Genomic DNA, 17,243 nt, shown 5'->3' on the forward strand with positions numbered 1-17,243 from the left:
TCAGATTCCTCTGCCTAATTCATACTTTCGATTTCTTTAAAAATTGGATGCACACATTGTCAAGGGAAAACAATTTGTGGGAGACCTTAGAACCTCAACATTACCCCAAAGTAGGTGCAGTCTTGACATTCTTGCCAGATTGCCCTGGCTCGGGGCAGATTCTTATGGTATTTAAAATATATTTGAAGATCTTCTTTCTGGGTGAGAAAAAGTTAGAACAAATTAATCAGGTAGCATTTTTTCAGTCAGTGGACAGGATAATATAGTTCATTCATTCATTCAGTGGGCCTGAGTATCTTCAACATGTAAGGAACTGGGGATACACAATAAATAATCTTATGTTGGAGTGAGTGTGTGATGAGGAGGTAAACAGAGGGTTACAAACTACACAGATCTGAACAGAGTACTGTGAGAGCAGCTATAGGACACTGGTAAATAAGTAAATTCATGAACAGGAGTCAATTTTTATCTTTATCCTTTCTCCTCGGCTCTTTATTTGGGACACCAATATCTCCCCCAAATAGCTCTGCACTGAATAATAAAACAGGCAATAAAAATGCTGGTAGCTGATGGCTCCTTCTTTCTCTCTCCCCACTCGCTCCATATTACAATTATTATGATGCCAACCCTAAAAACACAAAAACAAAAACCTAAGAAATGACCAAAAGGTAGAAACACCCAGAAGGAAAATGTGGCAGTTTGGACACAAACCTAAGTGGTTCAGGCAACCCTGCAGCAAAAGACCCTGAGGCAGGAAATCTACACGATGATCTCAGTGCTAGAGATCAAGCGGGGCTCCACGTGCTGTGTGACCCATATTCTCACTATATCAAAGGCCATGAGAAGTGGGCACATGTCTGCCAATATCCCAGACAGAAAGTCCATCCCAAGCCTACGGAGTCAGTTTGCCATGTTTCATCCACTCCATCAGGAGAACCTGGTCCACGTGGGTGTGCTTGCCACAGAGCCCGGGCTGCTCTGGTGGAGATGACCACGTGGCCCCCTCCTTATGAATTTCTGTGTCCCTATCCTCCTGCTCAGGCCACTCTTGATGTCTTTCATGTGGAATTGGGTTATTTTCTCCCTTACAGCTTCAACTATTCCTATTTTTCTTCTAAATATATTACTGTGGTGAATTATTTCTGTTTCTGTAGCTCTTCCCTTCTCCTGATGGATTGTAAGTGGTCATTTCACTTTACTATAAGAACTACAGCAACCCTGTCCTTTGCTATTCTCTCCAGAAAAAATTACACACACACACACACACAAATACATTTATAGAGGCAGCTGGCCCTTGAGAAGTGTTGTTCAGACTGGTTAAGAAACTAGAATAATAATTCAGAGCTTAGCAATAATGCCTTCATTATTCATTCACTCTAGAGCTATCTGTTGAGTGCCTTTGATGTGCCAGCCACTGTGTTGAGGACATTTGTTAAATTCAATGGCTCCCAGAGCATAGAGGCCTAGACATGGGTAACACTCCTGCCATCCTGAAGTCCAGACTTATAAAACACTACAAATTGGTTAAGGCGTCTCATCCACCCTTTGTCTGTCTGAGCACAAAGACATTGACCTTTAGCTCCAAAAAGGATTCAAGGTTTCACTGCTTTCAACACTCACCACCAGAAGATTCTCAGAAGCTGGAGGAGACTTTGGAGATCCAGCCTTCCACCCAGGGAGACATCCCCAAACTCTCCCAGTAACAGAAAGGGACCTGGTTCTTGGAGGATGCTGAGCTGTTACCTGTGTTCCTGAAAACTTCACCCCTTGGTCCTGTGCCTGCACTTTGAGCAACACAGAATGTCACAGGCCTTCAAGTACTGAAACATAACTATTGACCTAAATTTGTTCTTCAGTCCAAAATTCCTTAGAGAGAGCATGTGTACTAACTAGCAGAATATGCAAGTGCCCAATTCCCCTTACCTCTTTATAGAATATATCAAGAGGCTAAAAAATTGCTACCCCAAAACTCATATTCACATAGGGAGACACGATTGCTTATGGATTAGGAAGCCTGTAGGCTCTGGTGGTGGATGGCCCAGGTTCAGTTCTTGGCTTTGTTAGTTACAAGCTATCTGGTCTGAGGTCAGTTACTTAACCTTCCTACACTTCAGTTTCTCACTTGTTAAGTGGGCTCACAACAGCAGTGAACTCCTTTGATTGTTGTGAGATTAAATGAGATGATATACAGAAACCTCTCAACAAATGCAGAGTACCTGATACAGGCAGAGTACACGACAAGTGGTAGCTATTGTCAAAGCACTTTTTACCTTGTAGAGCCCTTCCGCATGCATTATTTTACTTGGTTTCCACATAACTTGACATACCGATATTACGAAGCTTGTTATATGGTGTAGGAGAGTGAGACTCCGGGGGTTTGAGTGACTTACTTGAGATCATGCTGATAGCAAGCAGCTCAACTCAGATAAGTTTTCTGAGTCTCACTCCAATGCTTTTTCCATTGTACTATGTGAGATCTCAGAGCAAATGGAACTCAAAGTTAACTACTGACAAACATTATTCTACATAGAGCTTGGTCTCTGGGACAGAATCTTCCTGTATACTAAGGGCTATTAAGTCTGATTAAAACACTCAGCCAGAACAATATTTCAAAATTCATTTCCAAGATAAGTGGAAATCTGCAAATATTACTGAGAAGAGATAAACTGCCATAGTAAATAGTGGGTTATGGGCCTGCCTTATTGGCTAACAAATACAGGTCTTTGCACAACAGTGGCCAGTTCCCTCAAGGATTCTCAAAGATTAAGTAATTGTGGTTTTTTAATTACCCCATTTGTCCCAGAGGAATAGCTTTGTGCTTGATAAAAATTTATTATCTGTATTTTGCCTCCAATATCATAAATCATATAGGATTATATGCAGAGTTTGTGGCCTAGATTAATGCTTTCTAAGGTTTCTCCCAACATGAGGGACTACAAAAAGCTTTGTAAAAATTTAGGAGAGGAATTCTTCTAAGAAAATGTTTAGTTAGTAATTCTCTAACAATTTTCTCATACTTGGACAGTTTTTAATGTGATGATATCCATTTTTTCCCACAGGAATCTGGTCTTTTTCTCATCCAACAATTTTTATAAGTCTTTGCAATAATGACATAAGCAGTTGTGAAATATTTCTAAACTCTGCAACTAGATTTCACAATGGTGGTTTGATGAGAACAAAAGTGCAAAATAGTATAAAACACTAATAATGCTATAAAGGTAATTCAAAAGGAAATTAATCAGATTGAATACAAAATGGTTTTTTTATGTATCTTGAATTCTGGCACTGGATGGAAAACCTATGGTGAGGCTGTGATGGAAAGCCTAGACAGTGCTATGGCAGGGGCCTTCCAAGCAGGTCAAGGGCCCTGAGGGTTGAAGACTCTGTTTCTCCATCATGTTGAATACCTCGAAACTTGAGGACTTCTGTTTGCTTGTTTTTAGGTTATCACAAATACTGCTCTCAGACTTATCAGCCATAATTTGAACTGTTGAAAAATATTTAAGTTTTTTGATCTGTTGTCTCCAGTTCACGAAACGAAAACAATCAAGAAATGCAAAGAAGGGCTGATTGGGATAGAGAGAAGAAATGGGAGAGATTTAGAGAGCAGAGCACATGGGGATCATCTGCACAGTCCTCCCAAAGGGAAGGAAGCACTTGATGGGGAATGATGTTGGTGGCAGCACTTCTCTGTGCCAGCTCCCAGGGAGCGCCAAAGCCAGGAGGAGAACCGGCAAGAGAGAAGAGGTCTGCGTGGTGGGAAGGGAAGTAAGTGGTCAGAGGTATGGTGTTGGAGGACAGGAAGTTCACAAATTGGGTGCTAAGCATAAAAGAAGCTGTAGATTTTTCGAACTATCCTCAATGCTGTAGAAAATAAAATGGAAGAAAATACATTTTCTGAGAGTTTCAGTTTAATACCAGCACTTTCTCGAGAGTGTTAATACAACTTTAGTGAAGAATTTAAGCCTGCTGTGTAAAACAGCTTAGTCACTCAGAGGAGGACCATCTACTATGGGGGTCTGGGGCCAGTCTTCCATTTCAGGGGCTTTGCAGGAAGTCAGGCTTGCAGTCATAACTGCCTAGCAGTGTGAGCTCAGTCAAAGTGGACTCAACTCACATAGGTTGAAGTTCTGCAAAGGACTCCCACTTTGCATTTAAAGGCAGATATAAGTTTCTAGACCACTAGTGTTTCTATTTGCCCTTTCCACTTATACAGAAAATTAAGGGCTGACTTTAATTGCATGGTTATTTTGATTTATTGGGAGCACAGACTTACTCTCTTGAGAAAGCAACGTGCCAGAAGTTCAGGATTTTCAATACACTTTTCCAATTCTTTTAGAAAAGTCCTAGGGAAAGAAAAGTTTAATAATGCTTTGATTTTTACACATACAGGGTTAACACAATTTTTCAAGTAAAATCACATTAAGTTTTAAGAGGCACATAGAAAAATGCTGGTTTTCCAGGCTTTATTGCTTCTGACTCATCTTCAACACATTGATTTGGAAGGAAAAAAGGTATTCTGTGACATTACCAGGATTCCCTGAAACCACCCACACCTGTTCTGATAATTCTAAGCCCTAGCCACAGACAGACTGGGTGCACTGCTGATCCCTGCTACATGGCAATGACATTAACAAGAACTGCTGTTGGGGCTGCTACTACTACGACCATTGAGAGCTTACTATAAGTCAGGCATAAGCTAAGTGCTTCGAGAACAATATCTCATTTAACCCTCCACCAAAGCTTGCAAGATAGGGTTTCATAAATGCGAAGCCTGAGGCTCAAAGGGGCTGAATAATTTCTCCAGGGAAAGTAGAAGAAACAGGATTTCCATTCAGTATCGTTTCTGAACAACAGATAAGAGATGTGGTAAGGAAACAACTGTGGTTCAATTCACCAAGCAGTCTCTTCCCTCCTATCAATTCAACTTGTGATCCTGGGGCCATTTTTAGTGGGTAAAGTGAGTAAACAAGCTGTGGTTTTGTTATCTGTAAAATAAAAGGGCTGGAAGATGATTTCCAAAGTCCTTTCCTTCTCTCATTCTCCGGAACCCAATACCCAAGCAACACCAGGCTAACAGGACAAGTGACTGCCCGGTGAGCATCTTCTAACACCCTGGGTCCCAGCACTCCCCTACGGTAATAGGTATGTGGTCATGTGTCTTCATCATCTTTGTATTCCCAATGCTGAACACAGAGCCTGACACAGAACAGGGGCTCAATAAACACTGACATGTGAGGAGATAAATAAGCAAAGGAACTGACGAATGACTACAGCGTCAATGCCTGGCACTAGTACATGCTCCATTAATGTCTCTTCCCTTCTTCCTTGGGGATCCTGTGGCGCTTCTCCCCTCCTCCTCATCCCATCCCTCCCGGGTCCTGTCCACTGACTCTGGACTACTTGCTTAAGCCTGAAAATACCTAAGCACTTTCAACTCTAAATTCCATCAGTCTGATTCCCATCCTTCTCTTATTTTCCATTTTCCCTGGTAATTTGAATGATTATATACCTGTTGTGGAATTCGTAAAGTTCTCTAATATTCCCAAAGAGAAAGTCCTTGTTATTCTGAAGAACATCTGGAATTAGATGCTTCAGCCAAATAAAATCCATTGGAATGATATATCCCTGCAGAGATGGAAACAAGGTAGGTTTTACAAATAGGAACATATAAGAGATGATCTGAATTAGCCACTCCAGGGACCAAAACTTAAATAATTGGGGAATATGGCATACATGTTTCCTGAAAGCCATTCCCCAAAATACTTTTTTTGGATATTATTTTCCTCATGTGTCCATCTTCAGAAGAAGATGGCTTTATGGCAATGATAATACAGTGGAATTTTTATAGGAAAAACAAATATATTTTTAAAAATATGTTGTATAAGTCAAGTATGAAAGGAAGAATCTTACCCATCATTTTGTGACCTGATGCAATTACTACTATCTTACTTTATTTCCTTCATGACTTTTTAAAAGCTTATTTTATATGGTTATAATCACAGTACATATATAATTTTTAGTCTGTTTTTTCCATTTTATTTTATTTTATAAGTTTTTTTAATGGAGGTACTAGGTATTGAACCCAGGACCTCATGCATGCTAAGCATTTGCTCTACCATTGAGCTATATCCACTCCCCATATACATTTTAGACTCTGCTTGTAAATTTCTACATGTATTATTTTTAATTTAATCTTATGAGCACTTATTTTAATGTTGCTGCCTGTTATTAAAAATAATTATTTTGTAATAGTTGAATAATGACTTTATCAATCATTCCCTTTTTTATTGGACATTTAGTTTTCTTCTGATATTTTATTGTAAAAATTTTCTATTATAACTTTATACATATAATTTATTCCTCAAGATTATTACCTTAGGAAAGAAGGGAAAATACAAATTTTCACTCTTAAGCAAAAAATGCTACTTAATGAGAAACAACTCTCCCTTATTAAATTACCAAAGGCATTTAAATGATTATATCCATTATTGGCAAGCGTATGGTGACCCTAGTTGAACATTGGTACAATCTTTTTGAAGTTATTTGGTTACATGGATCAATAGTCATTAAGTATGTTCTTATTCCTGCTAAAAGAACACTTGTGATATTATAAGATGTGAAACTTTGGTAGGGATTCTAAAGACATATGGCAACTATTTTGAGATTCTTCCTGCAACAAAACTTCTGTGGTTTGAATACTTACCATGCCTTCTGCCCCAAATCTACTTACATCAATTATGTTCTTAATCTCCTTTATATAAGTCTCTTCGGTCTCAAGCAAGTCACATACAATGTGCCTGAATCAGCAGCAGGTAGGAAGATGAAAGAGAGAGAGAGACAGTGGAGGAGGGGGAAGCAGTGATTGAGAATTCTTTTAGAATAATGGTCATCAATATAGTTTCCCTTAGTGGCTCACCTACTTAAGTTGTGGTCAGTTCATTCTGTTCTGTTGAACACCCAAGGCCAATATCTCACAAAAGCACACTCTAATCACACTGGCATGAGAAGAAATGGCAAAGTTAAAGGGCTCAAGATCCATCTGTGCAGCTAGAGAATGACTTATTCTCCAGTGGGCCATAGCATGGGGGTCAAGAGGGCAAAAGTTGAAGTCAGAAATACCAGGTTTGGATCCCTGGTCAGGAAGGTCTGCCTGACCCCTACATTGTCCATATGGTTTCCTAGACTTTCTCTCCAGCCTTCTGCTGTTTCATTGTTCATAGCAAGATCTCTGACCTACATGGATGCATTTCGTTGTACACGGGGTTGGATGGATGTCTGTCCAGCCTCATTCCTGTGGCATTCCATGCTTCCATTTTTGGATTGATTTTTCTAAGCCAGAAGACATGGGCTCTGTCTGCTTTGCTTGAGGAAAGAAGGTGTGGGGTGTGGTACACAGAATTCTAAGATGATCCCCAAGATTTCTGGCCCCTAGTATACACACACTTCCTCCCAGTTAGTCAACCAAACACTGATATAAGTGCTGCTATGAAGGGATTTTGCCAGTCTGTTTTGTTTCAAATCAACTGACCTTAAGATAGGTAGATTACCAGGTTGGGCACATCCTAACCACATGGACTCTTTAGATCTGGGTCTAAAAGTCAGAGAGATTGGAAGCATGAGGATTGAACACAAGGGAGATTCTACTTTGCTGGGTTTGGAGATGGAGGAGGTGGGGCATGTAGCAAGGAACACAGATAGTTCCTAGGAGCTGAGAGTCGCCCCCAGCTGACAGCCAGCAAGCAAACAGGAACTTTAGTCCTACAACTGCAAGGAACTGAATTAGGCTACAACCACACGAACTTAGAAGGGGAGATCTGCGAAGAGCAATTGGCCAACATCTTGATTTAATCTGTGGGACTTGAGCAAAAAGCCAGTCACGTTATGCCCAGCCTCCTGTCCCAGGGCAATTGTGAGCTGAGCTGCTAAGTTTGTGGTAATTTTTTATGCAGCAATAGAAAACTGACAGAAAGAGTGAGGCCAGTTCCCACATTTACCTCTAGACAGGCTGCTTTCTTTCTCTCCTCAGGCCGTGAAGGCACACTTTCTTTCAGGCCTCCAAGTGAGTCAGTGTTTGTACAAATGTTTGTATGTAGAATAGATACACTTATGGTTTCCTGTGAACTGTTAGTGTGTTATCTATTAAACAGTAGCTTATCCTAGTAAAGGGTTTCTTTTCCTCTCATAAGAATGGGTAAGGCAAGGGACAGATAACCAAAAGACATGATGTAGGAAATATATACACATACACAAATGGCTATTAGTCTTATGAAAAAAATGCTCAATACACATTAATCCAACAAAGGCATATTAAAAAGAAGTAACAATTGTCAACTTCTATAGCATGGCAGACAGTTCAGACTGGCAGATGTGGATGTGGAAACACACTCAGATAGTATTGGTGGAAGTGTAAGATAACTTAGAAATATCTCATCAAAATTTAAAACACACACACCTTGACTCAGTAATTTCACTTCTAAATATATTCTCTGTTTGTAATTAGAACAATAGAAATTATTTAAATGCTCATCAATAAATTATGGTACATATATATGAAATGCCATGCAGTTTTTAAAAAGAATGAAGCTGACTGAATCATGCTGACATGACGTGGTCCAAGTATTTTAAGTGAATTAAAAAAAAAAAAAAACAAGATGAACAACAGTGTGCATAGTATGACTATTTGTGTAAAAATTAGTGTGGATGTATACATAGATGTAAAATTGTATATGCTTAGAAAATTCATGCAAAGAAACTTAAGACATTGTCAACAGTGATTGCTTTTAGAGTGATACTGAAGACAAAACCCCAACAATAGGAAGTCCGTGAACACTGGTAGCCTCCGTATCAGTTCAGATTTTTAAAAAAAGTTCTCACACCATTGCTAGCCATTCTTTTTCCTTTCCTCTCCTTTGTTTTCCTTTCAAATAACTTTATAAAGTGGGAGAAATTGAGGAGTCTAGCTGATGATTGCCTGCTTCATTATTCCCAAGCACATAACTTTGTTCACAGAAAAAAACTCAAGGGTTTAATATCTAAAGCCATCAAGTATATATAATGTAGATGAAAAACAGAAAACATTGGGAGTATTCAAGATATTTAAAACCCTTAAATTACAGTACTTTATGTCCCGATGGATATCTACCCAGAGGTGGAGCACTGTAATTAGAACAGAGTTGAGGATGCTAGCTCAGCCTGCACTAGCATCCTCTAAACTAATGTACATCCTGGCACTTTGTTTTACATTTAAAGTAGATCTTGCCCCACCAACACCCTAGGTCATTAAGGAGGAAATTACGCATAATGTTTTAAGGGGCTGTTTCTTCTCTGAAGCCATATTTCAAGGTAGCATAAAAATAGAGCTTCAGATATCTGGTTCCACCCTACATGACACCTCATGTTTATTTCAGATGACACCATAGCCAAGAGGCAAGAATGGAAAGAATGTGCCTTTTAAAAAAAATGAATGCAACAGTATTTGGTAAGTAAGATCATTAAAGTAGTGTGTGTATGTTAGGATTTCCTGGTAAGTTTCTTCTTTACTCATGCACCTTAATCTGTTGCCCGTTTTAACACTTGCCCCTCATCCCTCGTCACCCTCCATTTCCCAGCTCTTCAATTGAAGAGTATTCTCTTGGGAACCAGCCTCTCAGAAATATATTTTTGCTCATTAATTGTCAGTCAGATGTGTCGAGGTTCCATTTATTCCTTATATCACACACACCAGAAAGTATTATGGATTTTCACCTTAAAAAAATCTAGTTTTCATCTGATACCCTCTGTGCCAAATTGAAAGGTCTGTTCTTAACCTTCTCAAACTCTAGAGCATCTGTCATAATGAATACTCACCTTAAACCTTTCTCTTCCTTTGGTTTCTCTTTATTATTCAATCTCCATTCACCACCCACCTCTCTGTTTCTTCTCTATTCCTTCCTTGCTTCACCTCCTTCCTCATGTCTAATGTTGCTGCTTCTCAAAGGTCTGAACTCAGGTTTCCAGCTTCCTTCTCTCCTCTTCCCTCATGCTGTTGACTCTCTCATATCTTTATACTTCCTGCTAGACCTTTGGGCACGCTCAAGCCCATGTTGCCAATGGTCTACATAGATCTTCACCTAAATGCTTCCCAGACATCACATCACATCAGGTTGAAATAGAACTCATCAGACAGAAACAGCACGCACATCAGTGGAAGGGTCATTCTTCTAGGGTCCCTAAAACTCCCAATGGTCATTTCAAACTCCTCCCTGCCTTAATGGCTTACATTCAATCTGTCACCAAGCCTTGTCTTTCCATCTCTGAACGTGCCTCTTGGACTCACTGCTTATTCCCCATTTCCGATACTGCCATAGAGAGCAAACTCCCCACTCTTCTCATCCTGAATACTTTGGTGCACTCCTAGCAACTCACTCTTGCCTCTAAGATCTCACTCCTACCAACCCATTTTGTAGACTACCAGTCTGTGCCCTTCCTAAAGCTCCATGTCCATTATGCCATCACTCTCCCCCTTTAAAAACTTAAAATAGCTTTCAATTGCCCACAACTGTCAATGTTCCTTCCAGGATTCCAAGACTCTCCATTCATGTGAAAAGAATCTTCTTAGGGAGCTTGCTCAAAAGGTAAATACACATCCACAGATTCAGAAGGTGAGGGGGGGTGGTGCTGTGGGTGAATAAACAGGTGGAATCTGCAATTTTCACCCTGCATGATTCTAATGCAGATGTTCCTCCATTCAATCAAGTTAACACCAATCAGACCCACTCCTTTTAGCCACCTAGCTTAGTTAAACCAGTGTTGGCATTAATTTATACTTCCTTTCAAATTCTAATCATTCTTGAAAGTTCCAATTCTCCTACTTCCACAAAAATTAACAGCTTCAGGTGAAATTAGTACCATAGTCTTTTCCTTGCTTCCCAGATGAAAATCATTAGTACCATGTAACAAGCATGTATTAGCTCTCTACTATGAGCCAGGCACCATGATAGATACTTGGGATATGATACATTCTCAAGTATCACAATGCCCATAATGCCTTAGTCTAATGGCAGAGACAAGAAAATTAATGACTCCAGTGCAGAGTACCAGGTAGTCAGAGGAGTCAGGTGCACAGAAGGGGCCAGAATTAAGCCAGGGGTGGGAAGAGACACTGCCAATTTTGAGTTGAGTGGAGTGAAGTTTAGGCAGAGTTTTGAAAAAAGCAAGCAAGGGGACAAGGATGGGGAAGTATGTCCCAGGCCAAGGGGGACAGCATGGAGGAGGAATCAGAAGTGAGAGATGTATGCTCTACCATACTTGCAAGTTTCTTTACTGGCACTGGGCCAACAGTCCAGTAGGTTCATAAAATGCTAGGAGCTGATACAATCTTAAAGACTATCCAGTTCATTCTTATTTTACAGATGAAAAAAGAGAGCCCCAGAACCATGCACTGACTTGCCCAAGGTCTCTGACTTTGGCAAAGCCAGTGTTTTCTCCACTACATTATGATTCTTCTCTTGGCCTGTATTTGGGGGTGCATCTAAAGTCCTGTTTGCTGATTATGAAACAAAACACAAATTAAAATGAAACTAGTGTGGTGATATAAAAATACTGGGTTTCAGAAATATGGGTTTCCAAGTCTATTTCTACTTCTAACATGCAGGGTGACTTTGAGCAAGCCACTTTCTTTCTCATGGTTTCCATCTCTTCATGTGTCAAAAGATCATCCTGAGTATCCCTCCTGGTTCTCATAGGTCATTCTCTAAATATATTATCATTTCTAATAAAATGTATGATGTAGTCTTTTCATTTCTCACAAGAAAAGAAGCAAATGTCATAGACTTTCTGTTCATTTACAGCCTCAGTTAATTAGTTAATGTGTGACTGCGTGAGCAATAGGACGGCAAGGAGAAGGAATCAGCGTGGGCTGGAGAGGTCTTGGAGGTGAGATCTAACTGTCCTCTGTAAGACTGAGCACTTGCAGGAAGATGGGAGGGTGTTCCAGAAAGAAGGAAACATGAGCAGGGGCTAGGAGTCCTGGCTACACACAGGGCTTCGTGGGAAGCGGGCTGCTGGGGCAGAGTCTGGAAGCAGAGGGGGTGGGGTGGGGGTGGGGAGGAGCCAGGATGGAGAAGGCTGGTCCACCAGGCTACAGTGAGAATAGATTCAGGAGCCCAGGAGACGGTTTAGGAGACTGATCTGGCCAACTGTCCAGGAGCCTGTTTCATTCAGTGCAGAATAGGTCCTGAGGGTTCAGGCTTAGGAAATCATGTTCTTAGTTTTACATCCTCCTTTATTTTCATAGGATGTTCTATAATTGTGTAATAAATTCCCAGAACTATAAATGTTCTCAGTTTCTATATTTTGTCTGATGTTAGTTGGATTTGGTCTCATTACTCCGACATATTTAGGGTAAACCACCTCAAATTCATTTTGGAGGAGGATGGGGCATAAATAAATTTTACTAAAGTTTATCTGGATGGTTGCTCACTCTTCAATATCATATAATAAATAATGACAAAGTAATTTCATGCAACCTGCATTTTTTAGAAGAGGGATGGATTATAAACATAATCTCATTAATTCTAATTCAAGGTAACAATCCTGCAATTATATAGCATTTTAGGGATTATAAAGTTTTTTTTTTGATTGTGGTAAAATATACATAACATAAAATTTACCATTTGAACAAGTTTTAAGTGTACAATTCAGTGGCATTAAATACACTCACAATGTTGTGCAACCAACATCAGAACTTTTCCACCAACCCAAAGTGAAACTGTACTCATTAAACACTAATTCGCCGTTCCTCTCTCCCAGTCTCCAGTAACCTCCATTCCACTTTCTCTCTATGAATATGCCTATACTAGGTACCATGTATAAGTGAAATCATATAATATCTGTCCTTTTGTGTCTGGCTTGTTTCACTTAACATAAAATTTTCAAAAGTTCATCCATGATGTAGCATGTGTCAGAATGTCATTCCTATTTAGGGCTAAACATCTTCCATTGTTTGCAGTAAGAACACATTTGGTTTATCCATTCATTTGTAGATGGACACTTGGGTTGTTTCAACCTTTTGGCTATTTTGAATAATGCTGTGGTAACACTGATGTAAAAATCTCTGTTGCACCATTGCTTTCATTTCCTTTGAGTATATACACAGAAGTTGAATTGCTAAATTATACAGCAATTCTTTAAAATTTTTTGAGGAACCACCATATTGTGTACCATTTCACATTCCCACCAGCAATGCACCAGGGCTTTACTTTCTCCACACCAACACTTATTATTTTCCATTTTGAAAATAATAGCTAACCTAATGATGTGAAGAAAAGTAATTTTTAAAAATGTGCATATCATCTTCCTTGATCCATCCAACATCTGACAAAGAGCTCCTTCAGGGCAGATGTCCTGTCATCCACCCCTTGTCCCCATGCCTTACAACTAGGTAAAATCTCAGTAAGTGTTTATTGAATGGATGAATGGCAGCTTTAAGGAACAGACACCAATTCTGTAAGCAAGAGTAGGCACTAATTGTTAATCTTGTTTCACGGAAGAGGAAATAGGGACTCAGAGCATTAAGTGACTTGATTGAGGTGAAACTGTTGGCTAAACACTGCCAGTAAGAGGCAGGCCCAGGTCTTCTAGCTCTAAAACCAGACAGGGGGACCAATGTGCCAAGGGTGAATGTCAGTCCACTGAAACAGAACCCAATATTCTGACTCTACAGCACAGCTCCACAAGGTACAGGGCCTGCACAGTAAGGACACAGATGGCTCAGGCAATCATCCATTTATGCCTAGGAGTCAAGGAGTCTGGCTCAAATCTCAGAGCCATAATCCATCAGCATGTGTGCAATACAAACATAACAAGACATCGTGGGAGAGATTTCTAGTATCAAGGAGATTCCTGGAATACTGTTCATAGGAAAACCATTAGTACCTCAGTTCATGCAAAAGGTAGTACTGGTACTAACCCCAACAGGAATATCCAAGTAATTTGATCATCTTCAGTAAAGAAATTGTGAAACAGTTAATATGCCTCTGCTTTATGCAAAGGGAAATCTATTGCAAAAAGGAAGTTTCCAAAGATAAAAAAAAAATGTATAAAATAGTTAAAGATCAAAAAACATTGAAACACACTGCATTCTTTGCCCTTTGTATGTTTTTTGCAAAGACACTATTTGTATCTTTACCTACCCAGCAGATATCCTATTATTCTATTAATTCTTTTACTCCCAAGAGGGTTTATTTGTTTGCTTATTATCCTAGAAACATATCTCTTAGAGAGATTGCTCTCTCTTCCTAGGATTCCTTAGCCCTGTATCTATCTGCAGGACCAAACTGGTGTTAATATTGGGTTTAATGACCTTAGATCATCAGACCAACCAAGACTGATTCCTGAAATGTATATTGTTCCGCGATCACATGATTTATCAAGGACTTTAGAATTGGCTTCCGAGAAGTGCTGTTATAAGAAAAATCTCAGTACAGCAAAACTATTTCTAACTCTATAATTCAATACTCAATATAAATGTCAGGGAAGTCTATAACTGGCTTTCAGAATTGGTTTGAGTGGGATTTGAACGATGTATGCTCCATAACGCAGGCAATGAGTGCTTAATATTTATTAACTATTAAGAAAAGGGTAATAGAGAATTATATTCTGGTTGTCCCTTAAATACCAACACAATCAAACTTAAGTGTAAAATTTCTTACACAAATGACTGCATCTAGGCTAGGCATGTGGCCCCCATATTATGGTCAATAACTACTTTCTGAACATCTCTATGGACTGTAATTTTCTTCTTTTCCTCTGTACCACCACATCATAGGATCCAAATAGTTTTGCTCCGCTTAGATAGCTGTGGACAGGCTGGTGCTGTCTTTTAAAATGTAAGTTTTAATCAGGCAGCATTCCAGTTTGTCCTGACACAAGTATTACTCATTCACTCAATTTGGATATGCCCTCCTGGTTGGGAGGGAAAAAGGTGGAGTTAGAGGCAGCCCCTCAGAACCTGTACAGAACCCTGTATGACCCTGGGAGTGTGAAGTGAATGCATGATCTGCAGGTGGAGTGGGGAGAAGAAATGCTGAGGGATCCATTGGGCAGGGAATTGGTACCAGGTCACTGTCACAGGGGCTGCCTAAACATTTGCAACATGGAGGGAAAACCTGTGCTAGCCTCATTCCCACCCCCTTATTCTCTCCCCACAGCTCCCTTCCCTGAGTGAGGCCCACCTGAGCCACAGCAAAGATCTACTGCATCAAGAAGGATCCCAGCAAGCAGGACCTGACTCTCCAAGATTGTCCCTGTCCCTGTGGAGCCTCTCCTGAGGGTAAGAGGGGCACATAAGAGAAGCCCTTATGTACTGATGTGGAAAGAGATGATCAGTTAAGGAGGCCCCTTCCCCATGTAGAGGAGAAGAGAAAGGAACAAAATGGGTTCTTAGAATGGCCTGCAGGTGAGTGCCTCTTTTGTGCTTTCTGTTCCCTTCATCTTCCAGTTCTGGGTGTACATAGTATGGTTTCATCTAACTGCCAAGGTCCCAGAATTGAAGGAGGCTGCTGAATGGTGCCAAACCACAGAAGCAAAAGCAAGAACTGTAGGAAAGGGGCTAGTGTGCTTCCAGTGTCAGTTTTTGGGCCTTGTTGGCATCAAGGGAGAAGTACATTGGGGCCATTGTACTGCGATGAGACTCTTTGGACTGAAAGGTTGAACATTTAACGAATGTGGGAAGCATTCAGCAAAAATTCAATTCAACTAGAGGTTAATACATATTCAGTCCGTGCAAGGCATTGTGGGAGGTTCTTCAAGGGAACTGGAGATGAGCAGGATGTGGTCTCCACCCTCAAGAGGTCTGAGGACTCTCACAAGAGAAGGGAAAATAGATGCATAGATAATTTATTCAGCCACAAAATGTCACTGACTGTTATTGATATGTAACAAATACCCAGGGCTGGATCCACTGGTGAGAAGAAGGAGGATTCTGGCCTTTGGGGGCATTCAAGTCCCAGCCATTCAACTCAAGCATGGATTTGAATATTCTATTTTTGACCTGTTAAGCCTAAGGCTGATGTGACACATTTAAGTGAAGATATTCAAGTTTGGAGCTCAGAATCTAGACTAGAAATATAAGTCAGAGATTAAAGGCAACAGATGAGATCACCAAGGAGCAAGTCTGGTGAAGAAGAGAACCCTCAGAAGGATATATGTGAGGGTAGGAGGGGCTGGTGAGCAGTAAAAGAGGAGGAGGCAGCCAAGAAGATGCTGCATTGTTTTAATTGCCAATGTTGTATTAACAGAAAATGTATCTCAAGACGTGAAACACAGCGGGCCCTTTTTTAGCGATGATGATGGGTTAGAGCATGAAGACTAGCTTACCCAGTGAGAGGTGCTTTCTACAGCCCGTGGTGGGATGAGGATGACAGCTGTCCACCCAGACCATGAAGATGGCCCAATACCAAGCTCACCACTTCACACATATTATTGCTTCTGTAGTCAGTCCTCAAGGCACCCTTCCAGGCAGGAATCATCCAGGGGTGCAGAGAAGTTGGGTCACTCACCCAGATCCCGTGGCCAGCGGGAAGCTAGGTTGGGATTCCACCCCATTTCTCTAACAGCTCAGGCCTTGCATGAATACTCACTGGTTTCAGAACACACAGCCTGGGGTGTGTCTGAATTCATGGAACAGGGTCTGTACAGGTCTTTGAGGTCATCTCCCACCTTCTACAGAAAGAGCAGATTAAGCTAAACAAGTCGAGCCTGGCACTATGTTGATATGCTGTGTTAGGCATTTGAGCACTCCATTACCATACTTGTTTCTCCTTTCATCATCTCGGTAACACTTGCCTCTTCTTTGGGTCTCTTTTGCTCCCACCCTTTCCCAGGTTCTCTTGTACTCAAGTTTCAGTCTTCCTTCCCCACAACTAATGGTACATGTTCTACTGCCCTACTCTCTGATCTTCTCTCCTACATCTGCTTCTCTCTCTGTTCTTTCTTTCCATTACCTTGTCCCTTCTAAATCTAACATGCAGTTCCTCTCATTTTTCAAGTTTACTATCTTGATTTTACAGGTTTCTTTTTCCAGCACTTTCCATAGTTCTCTAATGCTCTGTGAAGCAAGTTACTGATGGTGAGATTGAAGGTTGTTTATAAATCTAATTGTAGTGGCCTTTGTTCAGAAGCAGCTACTGTGGAGACTGAGGGCAAGGCTACATCATCCTCCTTCTTTGTGATGGTCAAATCAGACTCACTACTATCAGTTA

At 40.5% G+C, this 17,243-nt stretch overlaps 1 protein-coding gene across 14 annotated transcripts in view; it reads right to left on the reverse strand.

Annotated features, from left to right (window-relative positions):
• The window catches only part of MCF2L2 (MCF.2 cell line derived transforming sequence-like 2), a 210,608-nt gene that overhangs the window by 46,139 nt on the left and 147,226 nt on the right, over positions 1 to 17,243 (reverse strand). For all 14 annotated transcript variants that reach the window (XM_031452036.2, XM_031452021.2, XM_031451998.2 and 11 more), the window contains 4 exons: positions 6,734 to 6,800; positions 5,513 to 5,628; positions 4,277 to 4,346; positions 105 to 197 (listed from right to left, as the gene is read on the reverse strand). In XM_031452036.2, the coding sequence (XP_031307896.1) occupies positions 105 to 197; positions 4,277 to 4,346; positions 5,513 to 5,628; positions 6,734 to 6,800 (346 nt within the window). The remainder of the gene's footprint in view (positions 1 to 104; positions 198 to 4,276; positions 4,347 to 5,512; positions 5,629 to 6,733; positions 6,801 to 17,243) is intronic.

The sequence above is a fragment of the Camelus dromedarius genome, chromosome 2 (genome assembly GCF_036321535.1).
Source record: "Camelus dromedarius isolate mCamDro1 chromosome 2, mCamDro1.pat, whole genome shotgun sequence".
NCBI lineage: Eukaryota > Metazoa > Chordata > Mammalia > Artiodactyla > Camelidae > Camelus > Camelus dromedarius.